The following is a 20,712-nucleotide window of genomic DNA, read 5'->3' as shown; positions in this document are numbered from 1 at the left end:
CTGTGGTGCAGGGGCTGTTTCTACAGGGGCCCAGCGCTCAGATGCAGCCACTTCTGGGGTGGGACCTGGCAGCTGTTCAGCAGTGGTACAGCACCAGCACTCGCAGCCCCTGCTCTGGGCATGGAGCGAGCAGGCGTGCTGGGAGGCAGGGCCAGGCCCGGGCTGTCTGGGGAAAGCTTTGGTGTTCACCTCCAACCTGTTCTGTGCCTGATGGCTGCTGATGTGGCTGGGGCCTGGGGCCAGGCTTGTGGGGTCTCCCCCCTCCCCCCCACCTCAGGGAGGATCTAGCCAGTCTCTCCACTGGTGGCCTGTTACAGACCCTACTGGGTGCCCCCATCCCTATGCACTGGGTGGGGGGAGGAGAGGAAGCAGGGCCTAGTGGTTAGGATATGAGCTGGGGCCTCCTGGACCTGGCTTCAAGTCCTTGCTCTGCCTACAGCCTCCCTATGTGATCTTGCGCCAGTGGCTTAGTGTCTCCGTGCCTCAGTTTCCCCATGGGTACAGGGGCGCTAACAGCCCTGCCTCCCTGCTTAGAAGGGGAGCGTCTGCAGCGCTGTGAGGTTCCCATTCCCCTTCCATACCCCCCCTCCTGCCTCTCCCTCAAGCCCAGCCCCGGGGGGCCCCGCCACCTGCACCCCGGCAGGGGGTGATCTGCTCCGTCCGCGGGGGAACCAGCTGCTGGCAGTGGGAGGTTCCCCCCTCGGCCAGCAGGGGGCAGCAGGGGCCCGGCGAAAGCGGGGCTCTGGCGGCGCCGCAGCGAGCTCGGGAGGTTCTGCTGCGTGCCTGCGGGGGTGTTTACGGTAAGTGCGCTTCGCATCCTAACGGGGACCCTGCGCTGGCTTCTGGCCTGGAGCAGGGACTGCTGGGGGGAGGGGTGATCCGGTACTAGAAGAACCCAGGAGTCCTGGCTCCCAGCCCCTGCTTCTCTAACCCAACCGGCCCCACTCCCCTCCCAGAACTGGCTCCCAGCCCCCCTGCTCTAACCCACCAATCCCCCCCACCCTACCCTACCCTCACTGGGGAGAGAACCCAGGAGTCCTGGCTCCCAGCCTCCCTGCTCTAACCTGCCAGCCCCCCCGCACCCTGCCCTACCCTACCCTCACTGGGGAGAGAACCCAAGAGTCCTGGCTCCCAGCCCCCCCCCCCCCCGCACCCTCCCCTCCCCTCCCCTCACTGGGGAGAGAACCCAGGAGTCCTGGCTCCCAGCCCCCCCTGCTCTAACCCACCAATCCCCCCCATCCTACCCTCCCCTCACTGGGGAGAGAACCCAGGAGTCCTGGCTCCCAGCCCCCCCCCTGTTCTAACCCACCAGCCCCCACTCCCCTCCCAGAGCCGGCAGAGAACCCAGGAGTCCTGGCTCCCAGCCCCCCCTTCTCTAACCCAACCGGCCCCACTCCCCTCCCAGAACTGGCTCCCAGCCCCCCCTGCTCTAACCCACCAGCCTCCCCTACCCTCACTGGGGAGAGAACCCAGGAATCCTGGCTCCCAGCCCCCCCTACCCTCCCTTCACTGGGGAGTGAACCCAGGAGTCTTGGCTCCTGCTCTAACCCACCAGCCCCCATTCTCCTCCCAGAGCGCAGATCCTGTCTTGCCTGGGGGGGGTGCCTATGCCCACCCACCTGGCTTGCAGGGGCTTGTGCCGGGTAATGCAGCTGGCTGGGAAGATGCGGTGCGTTTGTTAGCCCTGCCTGCTCCCTCATCCTGCTTTTGAGCCGGGTTCCTCTCGTCCCTGCCAGCCGGAACAGGGCAGCCCAGGAAGGAACCCAAGGGGTGAGGGGCCGGGGGAAGGGTAGTGTTGCCCGGGCACCTGGTGAGTGGGTAAGCGACGCTGGCACTGGGGCTCCTCTGTTCTGGGCAGATTCAGCTTTGCAAACCCTCCAGCAAAAGAGAGCGGCCTTGCCCGGGTCCCCCTGCCTGGGCCATCAGAATCACAGGGCAGGCGCTTGCCAGGCACGTGGCACCTGTACCCTGCTCGGGGCATCTCTTCCAGCTGTGGTGCCCGGTACCCTGGGCAGCCCTGGTACATTGGGCAGTTGGTGATCAAGGGGTTAAGCTATACATGGGTTGGACCCAGGTGTCCCCCCCCCCCCAGGTATCTCCTAGCCAGGCTGCACCTGGCATGAGGCATTGACACAGGGTGTCATGGAGGGCGGGGAGTGGTGGTGAGGTGCCCTGGCCTAGGAGAAGGGGCAGAGAGTGGGGCCCAGTGTGGGGGGGAAGCTGGGTGAGAGAGGGAGAGGAAGGAGGCCATGGTGCTGGAGGGAGACATGCACTAGTGCCAGATGCACACTCAGGAGTACACACAGCGATGGCCAGGCGTGAGTCTGGTCCTGCGTGTGCACTATAGGCTGTGTGTGAATGCAGCTGTCAGGGGTCCCCTGCACCACCGGGAGGGGAGTGGGGGCTAGTGGTTAGAGCAGGGCGGCTGGGAGCCAGGACTGCTGGGTTCTCTCCCCAGCTCTGGGAGGGGGGTGGGGTCTGGTGGGATAGGAAAAGGGGCGGGGGGAGCCAGGACTCCTGGGTTCTATTTCAGCTCTGGGATGGGAGTGGGGGCTGCTGAGTGAGAGCAGTGGGGGCTGGGAACAGGACTCCTGGGTTCTCTCCCCAGCTCTGGGATGGGAGTGGGAGCTGGTGGGTCAGAGCAGGGGAGGCTGGGAGCCAGGACTCCTGGGTTCTCTCCCTGGCTCTGTGAGGGGAGTGGGGTGGGGTCTAGTTGGATAGAAAAGCAGAGTGGGGTGGGGGGGGGAGCCAGGACTGCTGGGTTCTCCCCCAAGCTATGGGAGGGGAGTCAGGACTGATGGGTGAGAGCGGAGGAGGCTGGGAGCAGGACTCCTGGGTTCTATCCCAGCTCGAGGAGGGGAGCGGGGTCTAGTGGTTAGAGCAGCGCACTTGGGAGCCAGGACTCCTGGGTTCTCTCTCTAGTTCTGGGAGGGGAGTGGGCGCTGGTGGGTCAGAGCAGGGGGGGGCTGGGAGCCAGGACGCCTGGGTTCTCTCCCGGCTCTGGGAGGGGAGTGGGGGCTGGTGGATCAGAGCGGGGGGGGGGAGCCAGGTGGCGGGGGAGCGGGGGCATCTTGTGCCCCCCTCCCGGAGCCCGAGGGGTTAAGGAAGCGCCGCGGCCGCAGGTGGCCCAGGGAGGGGACAGGACAGCAACCCCCAGGCGAGGGGCGGATCGGGGCGGCCCCTCCTGCTGGAAACCGCCCCCCACATCCCTGCCGGAGACCGAGGCGCGCTCAGCGGCGGCCTCCCCTCGCTCCGCCGCCTCCCTTCCCCTGCCTCCGGAGCCCCGAGCCCGCCTGGCAGGGGCCGCTCGCCCCCCGGGGGCCGGGCCATGGGCTAGCGGGGGAGCCAAGGCGGGGGCCCCTCGCAGGCTGCCGCAGGCGCCGGGCACCAGTCCCTGGCAAGGCTGATGGCACCAGCCGCTCGCTTCCTTCCACAGCCCCGGCAGCGGGGGGCAGAGACCTGCTCCCGGATGCCCGCGCCGCCCCGCCATGCCCGTGGGCTCCGGCCGTAGCGGGCCGCCCTGGCCAGCGGCTCCCAGCACCCGCGAGCCGCCGGGGCGCAGCTGAGCGACGGCGGCGTCGAGAGCCAACATGGTGGAGCTGGAGAAGGAGGTGCTGCCCCTGCCCCCTCGCTACCGCTTCCGGGACCTGCTGCTGGGGGACTGGCAGGCCGACGAGAGGTGAGGGGAGCCCGGCGCTGGGGCCTGGGCCTGGGGGGCGCTGGGGCCTGGGGGGGCTGGAGCGGCCCCGGAGATGCTGGTCCCCACTCCAGCTTTGCCAGCCCGGCTTTGGGCGTCGGGCTCTCCGGGGCGTGGTGCCTGGGCGGTGGGTCTGCGCCCGCCCGCCCGAACCGCTTTGCCCTGGGAGCGGGGCGCCTGCGTCTTCCCCTTCCCCCCAATTCCCCCTTTGAGGCGGGGGGGGGCAGGCTCCAGCTTTGGACTTGCAGGGGGCTCAGTCCCCCTCCCGGATCAGTGCCACCCCCCCCCCCCAGAGCCTCCCCCAAACTCCCTGCTGCTGTCTGTGTCCTGCCACTTCTGGGCCCCCGCGTGAGGGAGGGGGGCAAATGGGGAGGCGCTGCCCCGGGGCGTGGAGAGGGAAGGGAGCGGCAGCGGGGTCTGGTGTTTGGTACCAGGACTCCTGGGTTCTCCCCAGCTCTGGGAGGGGAGTGGTTAGAGGTGGGGGGGGGGGGGAGCCAGGACGCCTGGGTTCTCTCCCCGGCTCCGGGAGAAGGGGGAGGCTCCGGATCGGACCCCCGGGAAGCCAGGGCTGTTTCCCAGCCCATGTTGGGTGGTTCGGGGCGGCGACAGGGGACACCGGCTGGCTTTCGGTGGTTCTCCGTAGCGCCCTGGGGTGTCGCCTGGCGCCCCGGGGTCCTTTGTGACTCTGACGGCTGCTGCCAGGGGTCTCCATGGGGGAATCTCCGGGGGCCTGCCCCCCAGGCGCGGCTGGGCGCAGCGGGAGCCCCCGTGGCTGAGCATGGGGGCAGGTCGCGCACTGTGTGGAGCTGGGCGGTTTCCCCGTGGCACTGCGTGGGGCTCTGTCTGGTGTCCCCGGGGGTCTCCCTGGCTCTCACTGGCATGCACAGCGCACGCCCCCCCCCCCCCGCTGCAGCACGTGGGGGCGGGGGTTCAGGCAATGGCAATGTGCCCCACCCCCAGCCCTGCCCTGAGGGATCCCCCGATGGGACACTCCGTCTCCATGGCTCATGCAGTCCCCAGCCTCTCTGCTGAGCCGGCCCGTCCCCCTGGAGATCCCGCCCCTGGGGTCAGATTGGAGCCGGGATCCCATTCCCCACCCCGCTGGGCCAGCCAGTCCCTGCTGCTCTGGGACTGGATGGGGAGAGGCAGATTTGCCGGGGGGGGGCCTCAGGTCAGGAGTGAGGGGCACCGGCAGGGCTGGGGGGCATGGCTGGGATAGCAGGGGCTGCAGGTCGGGAGTGAGGGGCACCGGCAGAGATGGGGGGGATCCCGGGGCTGGAATAGGGGCTGCGTGTTGGGAGTGAGGGGCACCGGCAGAGCTGGAGGGCAGGGCTGGGATAGCAGGGGCTGCGGGTCGGGAGTGAGGGGCACCGGCAGAGCTGGGGGGCAGGGCTGGGGTAGCAGGGGCTGCGGGTCGGGAGTGAGGGCACCAGCGAAGCTGGGGGTCTGGGGGAGCCCAGGGCTGGGTTAGCGGCAGGGTTCTGCAGGTCAGGAGCGGGGGGCACTAGCAGAGCTGGGGGGGCAGGGCTGGGCTGGCAGGGGCTGCAGGTCAGGAGCGGGGGACACTAGCAGAGCTTGGGTGGGGGGAGCCCGGCATGGGGCTGGTCTGGGTCTGTTCTTCCAGTGACCCGAGTCTCGGTGGCCTGGGGCTGCTGGGATATCAGCTCCTAAGGGGTTAATGAAGCTGTGTGCCCAGATTGGGGGAGGAGGGGTGTTTTCAGAGCTTCCCTGGAGCCCATTCTCCCCCCCCCCCCCGCCCATCCACCCACACCCCTCCTGTTCCTAGCCTGCTTCCCGTGACAGTCACCGGCTGCTGCCTGCTCACTGGAGTGGGGGATATGGGGCTAGCTTAGGTGTGCCCTGGCTTCATGCAGGGAGATGTGTGGGTGGGGGGTGGATATGGGGCAGAGACAGGAAGGAGCAGGAGCTGGGCTGGGATACCCTCTTCAACCTCCACTCATTTCCCCCTGTTGCCCCAGCTCCTCCCCCTTGGGCGGAGGCCTCCTGGAGCCAGCTCCCTGCAGCCTGAGCGGGTACCCGGGGCTGTCGGCTGGTGCCAGCGAGGGGAACCTTCTGGGCCTTTAAGTGCCAGCCTGGATCTGGCCCAGCGGGCAGAGGCTGGGTGGAGGAGATCTGTTGTGGTTAACTAGGTGTATCCCACTGTGATGCGCACAGACCACAACCCAGCTCCGGGGGCGCCCCCGTTATCCCGCGCGCTGCAGAGACCGCGTGAGAGCCCGTCCCTCCCCCAGAGAGCTCCTCAAGGATCATTCTCACCCGCTTACAAAGGGAGAACTGAGGCCCAAGACAGACAAAGATTTGGAGGGGAAACCGAGGCACGGAGCAGGCAAGTGACTCGCCCTGCTCACTGGGTGGCAAAGCTGGGCATAGAACCCAGGAGTCCTGCATGCCAGGGCCGTGCCCGCCTCACAAGCCCACGCCCCTCATGGGATTTTGCCTCCCCCTGAATGTTGCATACAGAGTGTCTCAGCAGAAGGTGCCATCTCGGTGTCTGTTCCCTGATGGACGGGCAGCCCCCCCCCAGCGCAGCCTGTGTCCTCCCCCAACTGCTGAGCCATCCCTGCCTGGCTTAGGAGCAGCCGGAGTGATTAACGCTCGCTTGACTCGCTGAGGAGGGGAGAGTGATAGACCCGCGCCCACGCTGGTGTCTCAATGTGGTGGTTGCTGGTCGCAAGGCCTGTTCCCCCTCCCTGTCTTTGTGTCGTCCCCCCCCCCATCCCCGGCTTCACCCCAGCCCGGCATCCCCTGGCCTGCCTTTCCCCACCCCCACCCCCTCCCCAGGGGGCAAGGCCTGGACCAATGCGCTCCCCACCCATGTCCCAATTTCTAACACCAAGGTGCAGCCTGCTGAGACTACAGCTCCCAGCATGCATTGTTCCCCCCCACCGTTTATGCTTGGCTAGCGACAGAGTGGTGCATGCTGGGCATTGTAGTTTCCCAGGGCCACAGCACCAAGAGTAGAGAACAGGGCAGCTGCAGCAGCGGGATCCTGGCCTTTTGCCAATGAGGCATCGCTCAGCTGGGCTGGAACCCTATCTGGGTGGGGGAGGGGCTGGAGTGGGGACTCCTGGGTTCTAAGCCTGGATCTGTGACCTGGGGTGAGCCCTTTCCCTGCTCTGTGACTCAGTTTCCCCCTCTGCACAATGCTGGTAGCTCCCCATCCTCTCCCAGGGTGAGGGGCTGTGTGGCTGCACCTCGTTGTGGGCATGGAGGGGGTCAGGTGCCCATCTGGAGCTGGCTGGGGCCCTGGGCGGAAAGAGCGGGCCAAGCTCGGCCCGGGCTGGCGTTGGGCCTCTCGGGATTCGCCGCTGGCCTCCAGCTCCCCAGGGAGCTGAAGTCTTGATGGCTCCAGGCAAATGGGTTCCCGCCAGTGGCTTATGGCCCTTCCTGGGCCTCCACTGGGCGAGGCATCAGCGGGCTGGAAGAGAGCGGGGGGTGGGCACTGCCTTTCCATCCCTTGGCTCTCCCTGCGGGAGCTTGGGCACATCCATGCATCTCTGCAGGCCTCAGTTTCCCCATCTGTAAAAGAGGGACAATAACCCCTCCTATGTCTAGTAGACTGGGAGCTTTTCAGGGTAGGGGCTGACTCTCGCCATGTGTGTGCAGCCGATCTGGTCTGGGCAGCACCTGGCACCACGAGCACCCAGTGGTGCCCAGTGCAACAGGGCCTCTGTTCTCAGTGGGCACGACCCTCATCCGGTTAACGATAATCACAAGATTCGGGGCTTGGAAGTTGAATATTTTATTCCTCTGGTCTGGCCGCCTCCTCCCTTTCTCTGAGTAAGAACCAGAGCCCTGTAATGGGAGCCGGAAATAAAACACCAGCTCGTTTATCCTTCCCCGTGACAAGTGGGGAGATTGGAAGGAAGGGGTTGAAGGCCTTGCTCCGGCAGCAGCCGCAGGGCATTTGGGGGGGGAGGGGCAGGGATCTGCTGGTGGCTGAGTCCCCTGGGGGCCGGGCGGGGCTCTGGAGCAGCAAAGGGAGGCAGGGTGCGGGGGCCGTGCCCAGCGGCATGCTGGGAGCAGCGGAAGGTGAGAATGAGCAGCTTTGTTCCTTGTGCGTCTCCTGCAATTGATACAGGGCACCCCAAGAGGGGCTGGGCCGGCCCCTTGCCCCCCTGGGTCCTGCTATGCTGGGTGGCTCAGCCCCCAAAGCACCTAGAGACCCTACAATAACAAACCAGCACATGGAGCCCCTGCGTGACCCTCTATTAACATACGGGTGAATGCAGCTGCCGTGTTCATAATATGCTAACGAAACACTATAGGGGTCTGCGCACCCTACAATAAACCAGCGCCCGGCTCCATGCACCCTACGATAACAAACCAGCGCCCGGCTCCTTGCACCCTACGATAACAAACCGGCGCCCAGCTCCATGCACCCCTACGATAACAAACCAGCTCCATGCACTCCTCCAATAACAAACCAGCGCCCGGCTCCATGCACCCTACGATAACAAACCAGCGCCCGGCTCCTTGCACCCTACGATAACAAACCAGCGCCCGGCTCCATGCACCCCTACGATAACAAACCAGCTCCGCGCACCCTACGATAACAAACCAGCGCCCGGCTCCGTGCACCCTACGATAACAAACCAGCTCCGTGCACCCTACAATAACAAACCAGCTCCGCGCACCCTACGATAACAAACCAGCGCCCGGCTCCGCGCACCCTACAATAACAAACCAGTGCCCGGCTCCGTGCACCCTACAATAACAAACCAGTGCCCGGCTCCGTGCACCCTACAATAACAAACCCGCGCCCGGCTCTGCGCACCCAGTGTGCCAGGCGGCATGGTGAGTGCTGATAACGGTGCCAGTTCCGCCCCCTTCCCAGCAGCCGGGGGAGGCGTCTAACTGGCAAATTACTGTTTTTCTTGGACTGTCACAGGAGCTGGGTGCTGGGCGGGCACCGAACGGGAACGCAGCCGGCGAGAGATTCCCTCATCTGGCCACCCACCCACCCCCTGTCACACAGGAGCTCCTGCAGGGCTGATCACCACATTTCAGCCACCAGCGGCCCCTGGGGGCCTGAGGGGGGCTGGGTTCATGGCTGCAGGGAAGGCAGAAAGGGGAAATGCTCCCAAAGGGTGGAGGCCCAGTGGGAGAGGGATCCAGGATTCACCCCCAATCTCCAGCCTGGATGACAGAGTCCTGGGAATAGAACCCAGGTGTCCAGCACCCTGCTCTAACCACTAGCCCCCACTCCCCTCTTAGTGGCAGAGCGAGAATCCAGGAGTCCTGGCTCCCAGAGTCCTAAGGGATATTGCTCCCGCCAGCTCCTCTGCTCCCCGTGGACCTCTGCCTGGCCCCAGCGGTTCTCAGCCTCGGCCGGAGCAGAGGGAAAATCTGGGAGCTGCTCTTGGCTCATTATTGGTTCCTTTCATTGCCAGTCTCAGCTGCCCAGTCTCCGGCCCAGCAACTGTAGCCTAAATTCGGCCTTAGCCTGCCAACCAGGCCCTTCCCCTCCTCCCCCTCCCAGCCGGCAGGGAAAGGGGCTTTGGATTCTTCCCTGGTACTGGGGGCGGGGGACAAGAAAAGGAAAAAGTTCCGTCAGCTGCACAGAGCTGGAGTGTCAGAGACAGACGGGAGCGTGGGCAAGAAACAGGAGAGATTTTCTCTAGCTCTGCTGGTGCCCCTCGGTCCTGACCTGCAGCCCAGCTCTCTACGCCGGGGGTGCGCAGTCTCCTGCCCCAGGGCTAGATGCGTCAGCAAATTGCTCTCACCTGACGGGAGGTGGAAGCTGGAACCCGGGTCAATTTCCCTCCCACGTCCGCTTGTCTGTCAGCGGAGCAAGTCCCCCGGGGGGGTCCCAGCCTGTCTGCTCATCCCCAGCCCCCGGAGCCCAGCTCCGGCCCAAGGGCAGTAGCTTCCCCGCTCACCCCCTGCAGACACATGCCCACACATCCTCTGGGCAACCAAATGGCAGATGAAATTCAGTGTTAATAAATGCAAAGTAACGCACATTGGAAACCATCATCCCAACTATACGTATAAAATGATGGGGTCTAAATTAGCTGTTACCACTCAAGAAAGAGATCTTGGAGTCACTGTGGAAAGTTCTCTGAAAACATCCACTCAATGTGCAGCGGAGTCAAAAAAGCGAACAGAATGTTGGGAATCATTAAGAAAGGGATAGAAAATAAGACAGAAAATATCATATTGCCTCTATATAAATCCATGGTATAAATCCAGTATTCATCCTTGAATACTACATGCAGATGTGGTTGCTCCATCTTAAAAAACATATATTGGATTTGGAAGAGGTTCAGAAAAGGGCAACAGAAATGATTAGGGGGATGGAACGGCTGCTGTATGAGGAGAGATTAATAAGACTGGGACTTTTCAGCTTGGAAAAGTGACGACTAAGGGGGGATATGCTAGAAGTCTATAAAATCATGGCTGGTGTGGAGACAGTGACTAAGGAAGTGTTATTTACTCCGTCTCATAACACAAGAACTAGGGGTCACCCAATGGAATTAATAGGCAGCAGGTTTAAAACAAATACAAGGAAGTATTTCTTCACACAACGCACAGTCAACCCATGGAACTCCTTGCCAGAGGATGTTGTGAAGGCCAAGACTATCACAGGGTTCAAAAAAGAACTAGATAAGTTCACGGAGGATAGGTCCATCAATGACTATTAGCCAGGACGGGCAGGGATGGTGTCCCTAGTCTCTGTTTGCCAGAAGCAGGGAATGGGCGACAGGGGATGGGTCACTTGATGATTCCCTGTTCTGTTCATTCACTCTGGGGCACCTGGCACTGGCCACTGTCAGGAGACAGGACACTGGGCTGGATGGGTCTTTGCTCTGACCCAGGCTGGCCGTTCTGATGTTCTTTAACGTTTTCCTTTGCAAACCACAAGGGCTAGAATCAGAGGGGTAGCCGTGTTAGTCTGAATCTGTAAAAAGCAACAGAGGGTCCTGTGGCACCTTTGAGACTAACAGAAGTACTGGGAGCATAAGCTTTCGTGGGTAAGAACCTCACTTCTTCAGATGCAAGTAATGGAAATCTCCAGAGGCAGGTATATATCAGTGTGGAGATAACGAGGTTAGTTAGTTAGAGAAACAGTTTCTCCTCCCTTGGTGTTCACACCTCAACTGCTAGCAGAGCACCTCACCCTCCCTGATTGAACTAACCTCGTTATCTCCACACTGATTTATACCTGCCTCTGGAGATTTCCATTACTTGCATCCGAAGAAGTGAGGTTCTTACCCACGAAAGCTTATGCTCCCAATACTTCTGTTAGTCTCAAAGGTGCCACAGGACCCTCTGTTGCTTTTTAAGGGCTAGAAACGTAATTCTGGATGTTTGGTGGATGAATGTCACGAGGCTGCTCTCACCCGCTGATGCCAGGCGCTGGGCCCAGGTCCCAGTGCAGGGCCGTAACCCAGCCCTGCCCCCCATGCCCACTGGTTCCCGGGGCGAATGACATGGGCAAAGCCAAGTCCTGGGTTTCAAGCAGGTGGGGGCGCCTGAAATTACTGCGGCTGCCTCCCTCCGCCCGGCGCATTGTCTGATGATCGGGGTGATGGATGCAGGATTCCTGACGAATGCAAACGAGGCAGGTGCTATGGGGAGGGGTGGGGAGAAACCAGCAGCCGAGTATCCCTGCAGCAGGCCTCATGCAGCCGCTCGCTGGCGGAGGGGAGGTGGCCGCGTGCCATCGCTGGTGCAGCAGGTCAGGACGCCTGTGTTCTCTTCCCAGCTCTGGCATGGGGGACGGTCCTTGCCCTGAGGATGATCCAGTTGAACGTGAAGCTACACGGGGAGCCCGCATGCGATAGCGTCTGCTCCTGCCTAGGGCTGAGGTTGCCGGAGCTGGTGGTTCATCAGGAGCAAGAACATGCCAGTGGGGGGATCTGGGAGCCGCTCAGCCGGGCTTGTGGCTGGGCACCCCGCTGGGGGTGAAGGCTCTGAGCTCTCAGAACCAGCAATTCTGCCAATGGGCCTGGAGCGGAGCCGGGGGGTAGGATCCGATCGCCGCTGCTCTTCTGGGGGCACAACCACAAGGGGCTTTGGAATCCAAACGTCTGGCTGCTCCCTGCATCCTGGCACATCACTGATGCCAGCGTCCCTCCCTGCACCCCCCCCAGGCCTGGTACCACCCCAGGCTCCCTCTCCGGCTCAGTGATCACAGCTAACGAGATGCCACTCGCTGGAGGCCAAGTGAAGCGAGTCCAGCTTAGGGTCCTGCCAGCCAATTAGCGCCCAGCAGTAAGCGACGCACTGGAGTGAGGGCCTGGAGTCGCCGGGCTCTGCCAGCCCCAGACACAAGGCAAAGGGGGACCCCAGCCCGATAGGACCTAGGGGGGAGAGGCTGGGCATGGGATGCAGGCGCTGGGCCAGGACTCGGAGATCTGGGGTGGCCACCCAGCTCTGCCACCGACTCCCCGGGGAGAGCGTGGGCAAGTCACTGATCCTGCCCTGCCTTCCTGGGGCACTGTGGGGATAAAAGCCCCTGGACTGTGTCCGGGAAGGTGGCACCCTGGGGAGCTGTCTCTGGTGCTGACCCAGCCTGGCAGAGGCTGCCTGGATCTGTCCGGAGCCCCATTCCAAGGGGTCCCTGCAGCCTCAGCTCGTCCCCCACTGACCCCGTCTCTCTCGCAGGGTCCAAGTGGAGTTTTACGTCAACGAAAACACCTTCAAGGAGCGGCTGAAACTCTTCTTCATCAAGAACCAGCGCTCCAGTGAGTCGCTCCGGCCGCCCCCAGTCCTGGGGGGGGGCCCGGCGCATAGTCTGGGACGGCTAGAGCAGGGCGCGGCCTCCCCACGGCCCAGGCACCACAGCTCACGGCGATGGACGGTTCTGTGGGTCTGCAGCTGCCGGGGCCCCGAACTGGGTCTGCCTGGGCCACAGGATGGGACCGAATCACAGCTCGGAGCGCCCGGGAACCTCCCGTTTCTCCCCTCCAGCCCCATCTCCCTCGCCTCGTGGGCGTTACTGTCTGTCCTGGGGCCCCGCTCGCTCTAGCTCGACCATCAGATGTGGGCTTGAGGCAGGAATCCTGTGACCCACGACGCCTGGGTTTATCCCCAACTCTGGGAGGGGCAGTAGAGTCTAGCGGTTAGAGCAGGGAGGCCTGGGCGTCAGGACTCCTGGGTTCCCTTGGCAGTGGGGTGGGGGCTTTGCCCTCGCCGTCTGTGCTCACCCCAGCGCGGCGCTAGGGGCACTGCCAGTCTCACCCCCGTGTGTGTTTCAGGTTTGCGGGTGCGTCTGTTTAACTTCTCCCTCAAACTGCTCAGCTGTCTCCTGTACATCATCCGGGTGCTGCTGGACGACCCCCAGGAGGGCCGAGGGGGCTGGTGAGTGAGGCCCCCCTGCCCTGGCCGTGATTAGCTCAGAGCCCCCCTGGCTGCGGGCGGCCAGGAGACACAGCCCTACGGTGACCGGCAGCGCCATGCTGGGAGCCGCACAGAAAGGGTGGGGTGGGCACGGGTGCCCCATGGGCAGCCCCCACGTTACCCAGAATGCTCTCTGCCACAGCACCGCTGGGTTCGCTGGCTCGGCCCGGGGCGCCAATCACCCCACCCTGCCCAGAGACGTGCCAGCTGCACGTGCCGGGCAGGAGAGGCTGTCTGAGCAACTTTGGCACGGAGATCACAGCGGACACCCCGGGGTGGCGATGGGGGGGCAGAAACCAGGGCCGGCCCGGTGAATGGAGACGATGGCCGGGGGCTCAGAAGTCTGTCTGTCTGTCTGTCTCCCTCTGCTTTTCCAGCTGGGGCTGCCCCAGGCAGAACCACTCCGCTCACCACCTGAATAAATTTGACTGGTAAGTGTCCGGAGGCGCCGAGCCGGCGGGACCAGGGCTGGGGAGCGCTGGAGCCTGCCCTCAATGTGGCTTTTCTCTTCCAGGACCCCGATTATCTGGGTGAATAGGCCTCTGCCCCTCTGGGGGCTGCAGGTGAGTGGGGGGGTCTGCAGGGAGAGCAGCGGGGGGCTGGAGCGCATGGGGGTTAGTGACTTGTGGGGGCCTAGGAGTCTGTGTCCTAGTATTGGGGGGGTTGCCTTGGGGGTGTGATGGACACATGGAGGGACCCCCCCACTGGGAGGGGACTGAGCTGGTCACATGGGTTATCGAGGGAGGTGGCGTGTCGGCAGTTTCACCAGCCTCTTTCCTCACAAAGGATCCCAGAGGTTGCTTCTCTGGGCGCTGACATGCAGCCACCTCTGGGGTGGGGCGTGGTCACCCGGCCATGTTTAACAGCCGCTGGGCAATGCTGCACACACAAGGGGCAAGGGAACAGCTGATCCCAGGCAGCGAAGAGCGGAAACCAGGAAGGCCCAGGACTCGGAAGCCCCAGCCAGCCTGGGGGAGAGGGGTCGGGGTCAGGGTCGGGGTGGAGAATGACTCACTTTAAATATCTACCATCTGGCCAAGGGCCCCGGGGATCATTCCGGCTGCGGATGGAATCCGTGACTTCCAAAGACCTCTGTGACTTCAGCACCAGAGGCTGGGAGCCGCGGGGTCCTCCCTGAGGCAGCGGGGCCCCCAAACTCCCAGCCGCCATGGACATCAGGGGGATCCCCGCAGCTCCCCACTGCCCCGGGTGGTAGGGGGACCCTGGAGCTCTGAGCCCCTACAGGTGGTGCGAAGATTTGGCCATGGGTATTTTTCGTAAAAGTCAGGGACAGGTCGCGGGCTCAGTGAATTTTTCTTTATCGCCCGCGACCTGTCCCTGACTTTTACTAAAAATACCCAGGACCAAATTGTAGCCGTCGTCCCCGGGCTGTTGGGCCGCCGGCTGCTCGGCGGAGCTGGGGTCCTCTCCCAGTCCCCTGGGATGCCCGAGGCCGTGCGCTGGTGGGGAAAGCTCCGGGCTCCATGTGGGGCTGTCAGCGTCATTCCCCTACTGACCCTCCCTCTGTTCCCCACCCCCAGGTGCTGGTGGCTTTGATCAGTTTCCTGGAGACGATGCTGCTGGTGTATCTCGGCTACAAGGTACAACCGGGGTGGGGGGGGGGGGGGGCTGCTCTGTGCAGGAGAAAGCGGGTTCCCCCTCTGCCCCCCCCATTCCCCCTTCCCGAGATCTCTGCCTTTCCGCTGCTATCTCCTGCTACAGCGGTGGGGGGTCCCTCTGAGCGAGCCAGGGGCGGGGGCCTGACCCGGCACGGGTGTAAATCGATGGAACCACCCTGGTTTACCCCAGTTCAGGATCTGGCCCTCGGGGTTCCAGCCCCGTCCCCAATCCCCCAATACGTGGCAACCCGGCTCCCTCCTGAGGCAGCTAGCGGATGCCCCTGGAGTGATGAGCAATTTGGGGGGGATGGGGAGAGAGGGGGCAGGCAGGATGTCCTGGGATCATCCCATTCCCTGGTGATGGGGGGAGCGGGGCTGGGACTGAAGGGGAGAGAGCCTGTAACCGGGGGGGGCAGGGTAGATGGATTTAATGCCCCCCCAACTCTTGAGATTGACGAGGCCAGTTTTCCCCAATCAGCCGTCTGGCGCCCAAGTGGCTGGGAGTTCCCAGATCTTTCCCCTTCGTTTCTTTTAACGACCCCCCCCCTTGAGCAGAATCATTAAAGCTGTGGGACCTGGGGGGAGACAAGCACCCGTAGAGCCCCCCCCCCCCAGCTTTACAACAGGCTGCGGTAGTTTGGTGAAAGACGGATAGAGCCGTGTGGACAGGACTAATGGAAACTGCTCCCCCCAGCTCGGCTGGTTCCCCTCAGTCCGGACCCCCAGCCCCGCATTAGCCCAGCCCTGGGCTGCCCCCCAGCTCGGCCGGTGCCCCTCACTCCCGACCCGCAGCCCCTGCCAGCCCAGCCCTGGGCTCCCTTGTCAGGTCAGCTGATGCCCCTCAATCCTGAGTGAACTGGGGAAGGGGGGGCCAGGGCTGGGGGCAGGGGGATCCGTTGTTGTTTGTTCCTGGCGGGAGGCCTTGGGCTCTGATTTCCTCTCTCCCGTCGCCAGGGGAACTTGTGGGAGCAGGTTCTGCGGGTTCCCTTCATGCTGGAGATGATGAACACAGCACCTTTCCTCATCACCGTGAGTCGGAGCCAGGGACCGCCTCCCCATCCCCCCTTCCCCCACTACATCCCCTGCCCCACTAACCCCCTTCCACCACCAGCCCCCCATCCCCTGCCCCACTAGATCCCATCACTCCCGCTAACCTCTCCATCCCACCCTTCCCACCAAGCGTCCCAGCCCAGCCCCAACTAAATCCCTCCCTGATCTCACTGCTTCCCTCAATAACCCTCCCCCCCAGATGTGTCACCCCCCCCACCCTTAAGCTGACTGGCCCTTGTCATGTTCCTGTCCTAGGCCAGGGACCCATGGTGGCAGAAGTGGGATCCCTACAAGATACCATCCCCACCCCCGCCCTGACTGGGCCTCAGCCTCCCACATCCAGCCAATCACAGGGCAGGGCAGATTCCTGCTCCTGGGAGGTCTGTCCTGTGCCGGAGGGGGGGGGGGGTTTCTGTGGGGCTCTGTGCCCCCGCACTGCTAATCTCCCCCCCCCCCCATGCTCAGGTGTTCTGGCCCCCGCTGCGCAATCTCTTCATCCCGGTGTTCCTGAACTGCTGGCTGGCCAAGCACGCCCTGGAGAACATGATTGTGAGTCTCAAGGCTGGGGAAGGGGGGACTCGCCCAGGGGTGGGGGACACGGCTCTGCCTCCCCCATCTCTCGCCTCTGCTGGCCCTTCTCAGGCAGCAGCAAATGGCTCCCTGGCCCCATCTGGCAGGGGGTGGGGATGGGGCACACACCATGCCAATGAGCAGCGCCCACAGTCCCAGCTGGGTCTGGGGTTTCTGCTGAATGTCCCAGACGTGCCGGGCTCAGTGTGCGTGTCGTGTGTCCCAGCTGTGCAGGGCCGTCTGTGTCGCCTGCCGGGTGGGGGAGGGGACGGCAGCACCCGGCCCCTCAACGCCCCCCCTCCCGCTTCTCGTCCCAGCAGAACGATCTCCACCGCGCCATCCAGCGGACGCACTCCGCCATGTTCAACCAGGTCCTGATTCTGGTCTGCACCCTGGTCTGCCTGATGTTCACCTGGTGAGTGGGGCCCGGGGAGGCACCATGCTCTGCTGGGGCCCTGCCCCTCCCCAGCTGCAGGGACACCGCTCAGACTGGCCCCGGGCCCTGGCCTTCGAAGGAGCAAAGGGTCTGGGCTCGGCAGCGCCCCCCTGGGGGCTGCTGGGGCGTGGCTGGAGCTGTGCTGCCGGGGGCAGCTGAGGGGCAGGACCATGGACAGCAGCCCAGCTGGGCCTTGGCCGCCTGCCACTTGGGCCCGGAGCCTTGAACCCCCAGAGCCGGCCAGGCTGAGTGTGTGGCATGCTGTACCCCCGCCCGCCTGCAGGGGTCAGCGTGGGGTTGCCCCACCCCAATGCTGCATTGCTGCAGCCAGCTCTGGGGCGAGGCACGTCACTCACCAGGCAGCGCGTCGCCAGGGTATTTACCGTTGTCACAGACGCACAGATCGTGCCCACTCCTGGCCCCGTGCGGTCCGTGGGGGGTGCCCCTTTCAGTGCGACAGCCCTTCTCGGGGGTCCACTCTCTCTCGGGGTCAGGCCCCTCCACCTCCTGGAGCTGCACCTCTCTGAGCCTTAGCATGTCTGTCTCTCGCCGTGGGCCCCCTCAGGGAGTCCCGTCGCCCTGGACCCCCCGGGGCCTCCACCCCCAAGGGAATAATGCCCACCCCCGCCCTGTTCTCTAGACCGGAGCGACTCTCAGCCAGCGTAACACAGGAGGGTTTATTGAGCATTGAACCCAGCACAGGAAACTCTCTGGCCTCAGGCCTGGCCTCCCTCAGCCCAGCACATCCCAGTCTCTCTGCATCCAGGGGGGCTCTGCCTGCTCCCCCTCTCCAGCCCCAAGCCCCCCTGCTCCCAGCTGGGCATCTGATACCCCCAGCCCCCAAGTCCCGTCTCTGTCCATTGTCTTCTCTCCAGGGAAACAGGGTCATAAACAGGGTCACCTGGGCCTTATCTCCTCTCAGCCCTCCTCTGGCCCCCTCGGGCTGGAACCGGCTGATCAGGTCACCGGGGTCCTCTCCCCGCTGCCCATTTTCCTCCCACTGGCCAGAACCGGCTGCAACTCCTGAGCTGGGTCTCTGGGTCGTCAGGTCCCCAGTCGCTGGGGTCTCCATCCTCCTGGCCATCGGCTGGGTCCCAAGTTCCCTCTCCAGTCCTCTGTAACAACAAACTCCCTCTCCCCTCACCTCGTTAAACCAGTAACACCCAGGGAAACTGAGTCCCACCCCCTCCGCATGGAAACCATTGAAAAAACATGAAAAAAAAACCCAGAAAATCCCCCACTTCGTCACAACCATCCCAATGATCCTGGCTGTGATGCTGACCGGTGGCTGGCTCTTCCCCCGCCCCCCCAGCATCTGCGGGATCCAGCACCTCGAGCGCGCGGGCAACAACCTGACCCTCTTCGACTCGCTCTACTTCTGCATCGTCACCTTCTCCACCGTGGGCTTCGGGGACGTCACCCCCAAGATCTGGCCCTCCCAGCTGCTGGTCGTCATCATGATCTGCGTGGCGCTCATTGTCCTGCCCATCCAGGTGAGCTGGGGGTGGCTGCCCAGACCGGGGGGCGGGTCACTGACTCCTGGTGAGCCAGGTGCACTCCGGGGCTCGGTCCCGTTAGCGTAACCCGGGGGGACCTGGTCTCCCTGGAGAGCAGCCGTTTGCTGACGGGCTCCTCAGTCCAGCAGCCAAGCTCGAACCTGCTCCAGCGGCGGAAGGTGAAGCTGTCCGAGGTCCGGCCACACAGCGCCGATGTTTGCCAGGGAGGGGAATGAACCCGGGGGTGCGGTGGGTTCTCTGTCCCTGGCTGCTCTGAGCTGAGGGCCGGCCCACGGCCTGCACTGGGCAGGGGGTCGGACCAGGCATCTCGGAAAGAAACAATGACTCTGGCTGGAGGGGGGGAGGCTGGATTCCCCAGGAGCAGGGTCCAGCCACTTGGGGTGACCGTGGGGCAGGTCCGTGCTGGGGACAGGGCAGGTGGGAGTCCAGAGGGGGAAAGCTGGAGCCAGGGAGGAGCCGAGCTCTCTCTGCAGGCCAGGAGGGGGCGTCCTGCCTCTCTGCTGCCTTTTCGCAGCTCCAGCCCGGCTGCCCAGTCCGGGCCAGCCCACGGGGCGCTGCTGCCTCGGCCCCACTGCACATCAGGCTCGCTGAGCTCCCTTGCCCTGGTGTAGACAGCACGCCGCTCCAGCGGGGTCACCCCGGATCAACCCCGCAGGGGAATCGCTCCCAGCACCATTGCATTTGGGCCCAGAGACAGGAGGCAAATTCCTGGATCCACCGAGCCAGTTCCCCAGCTGGCATCAGTGGCCTTTGCTCCATTGGCTGCGTGTGCGCTGCGTGTGGCTGCATGTGCGCTGCGTGTGGCTGCGTGTGTGCTGCGTGTGGCTGCATGTGCGCTGCGTGTGGCTGCGTGTGCATGGTCTGTCCACCATCCTGGCCAGGTCTGGAGGGTGCCGGGTACTTGCCACCCGGAGCTGGCATGTGGGGAGCCCTGCCTGGTGGCTTGGCAGCAGCAGGCCCCACACGGTGACGGGGGCGGGCGAGGACACGAAGTGCTGGCTCCTGCCGTCTGTCGGCTCTGGGGGTGGTGGATTAACGCCTCCAGGGCCGGGAACAGCCGGTTTTTGGGGAGCCCTGGAGCCGCAGGGCCCCCTGCCCCCTCCCCACAGGATAGGGACCTGGGGAGGCCCAAGTGCAAGGCAGGAGACAGGGCCACCCAGACAGGTTTCGGCTTTTCCTGGTGCTGAAGGTCTGGGGGGGATAAAGATGGCGTTGGGGGATTGCGCCTCTAGCAGGAGGGTGGGAACATCCTCCCCCCCCGCCCCAGGGAACAGCCCCCAGACCCAGGAACACCCCAGCCCCACCCCCAGGGAACAGCCCCCCATCCCGAGAAGTGGCCTGCCAGCTCCTCTGCCTCCCCATTACCCCCCACGCTCGCTCCCAGCCCCGGAGGCACCGCCCCAGCCCCTCGCTGCCAGGCCCGGGGACTCTCGGGCAGGTGCTCCCGGGCAGGAAGGCGTGGGATCCCAGCCCAAGGGGGCTAACCCACCTGGCAGCGCCCACGGGCCCAGCCCTCCCCCTGGTTGTCAGGACAGGCTTGTGAGCTGGTGCCAGCGGAGGCCTTCGGAGCGCGGGCACCTCACTGCCTGGCGCTGGCACGACCGGGCCCAGAGCAGAATGGGGGTGGGGGGAACCCAGAACAAATTCATGCTACGGGCCTGCTTCCAGCCCGTGCACCATGCATGAGGACCCCTCGCCCGGCACCGCGATGCAGCCACCTCTGGGGTGGGGTGTGGGGGTTGTTTATACAGAGATCCCTCGCCCGTGCTGAGGTACCCTCACATTGCTCCTAGCTGCATACCACCTGCTGAGCCCTGCTCCCTTCAGCCCGGCGCCCCCCGCCGAGTCCCCCCTCTTCCCGCAGCCCAGCACCCCCCCGCCGAGCCCCCCCCACTCCCCGCAGCCCGGCGCCCCCCGCCGAGCCCCCCCTCTTCCCGCAGACCAGCGCCCCCCCGGCGAGCCCCCGACCCCTCTCCGCAGCCCAGCGCCCCCCACTGAGCCCCCCCTCTTCCCGCAGACCAGCGCCCCCCGGCGAGCCCCCCCGGTCCCCGCAGCCCAGCGCCCCCTGCCAAGTCCCCAACCCCTCCTTGCAGCCTGGCGCCCCCCGCTGAGCCCCCGCCCCCTCATTGCAGCCCGGCGCCCCCCCGCTGAGCCCCTGCCCCGCTCCCTGCAGCCCAGCACCCCCCGCCGAGCCCCCTCCCACTCCCTGCAGCCCAGCACCCCCGCCGACCCCCTCCTTCCCGAAGCCCAGCGCCCCTCGCCGAGCACCCCCGCTCCCCATGGCCCAGTGCTCCCCGACGAGCCCCCGCCCTGCTCCCCGCAGCCCAGCGCCCCCCGCTGAACCCCCCCACTCCCCACAGCCCAGCGCCCCCCGCCGAGCCCCCTGCCCCGCTCCCCAGCGCCCCCCGCCGAGCCCCCTCCCCGCAGCCCCGTGCCCCCCGCCGAGCCCCCCAC

General features: G+C 64.7%; 1 protein-coding gene across 4 annotated transcripts in view; it reads left to right on the top strand.

The window, feature by feature from the left end:
* Positions 1-3,190: 3,190 nt before the first annotated feature.
* The window catches only part of LOC101937483 (potassium channel subfamily T member 2), a 43,058-nt gene continuing 25,536 nt past the window's right edge, over positions 3,191-20,712 (top strand). For 3 of the 4 annotated variants that reach the window (XM_065576520.1, XM_065576518.1, XM_065576521.1), the window contains exons 1-10: positions 3,191-3,679; positions 12,332-12,411; positions 12,925-13,027; positions 13,444-13,497; positions 13,581-13,629; positions 14,608-14,667; positions 15,640-15,714; positions 16,201-16,284; positions 16,623-16,720; positions 18,054-18,234. In XM_065576520.1, coding sequence (XP_065432592.1) covers positions 3,591-3,679; positions 12,332-12,411; positions 12,925-13,027; positions 13,444-13,497; positions 13,581-13,629; positions 14,608-14,667; positions 15,640-15,714; positions 16,201-16,284; positions 16,623-16,720; positions 18,054-18,234 — 873 coding nt within the window. In that variant the 5' untranslated portion in view covers positions 3,191-3,590. The remainder of the gene's footprint in view (positions 3,680-12,331; positions 12,412-12,924; positions 13,028-13,443; positions 13,498-13,580; positions 13,630-14,607; positions 14,668-15,639; positions 15,715-16,200; positions 16,285-16,622; positions 16,721-18,053; positions 18,235-20,712) is intronic. The other variant, XM_065576519.1, reaches the window with a different exon arrangement.

Source organism: Chrysemys picta, chromosome 22 (assembly GCF_011386835.1).
Source record: "Chrysemys picta bellii isolate R12L10 chromosome 22, ASM1138683v2, whole genome shotgun sequence".
NCBI lineage: Eukaryota > Metazoa > Chordata > Testudines > Emydidae > Chrysemys > Chrysemys picta.
The sequence above is the reverse complement of the archived record's forward strand: the minus strand, read 5'-3'. Positions and strand labels throughout refer to the sequence as shown.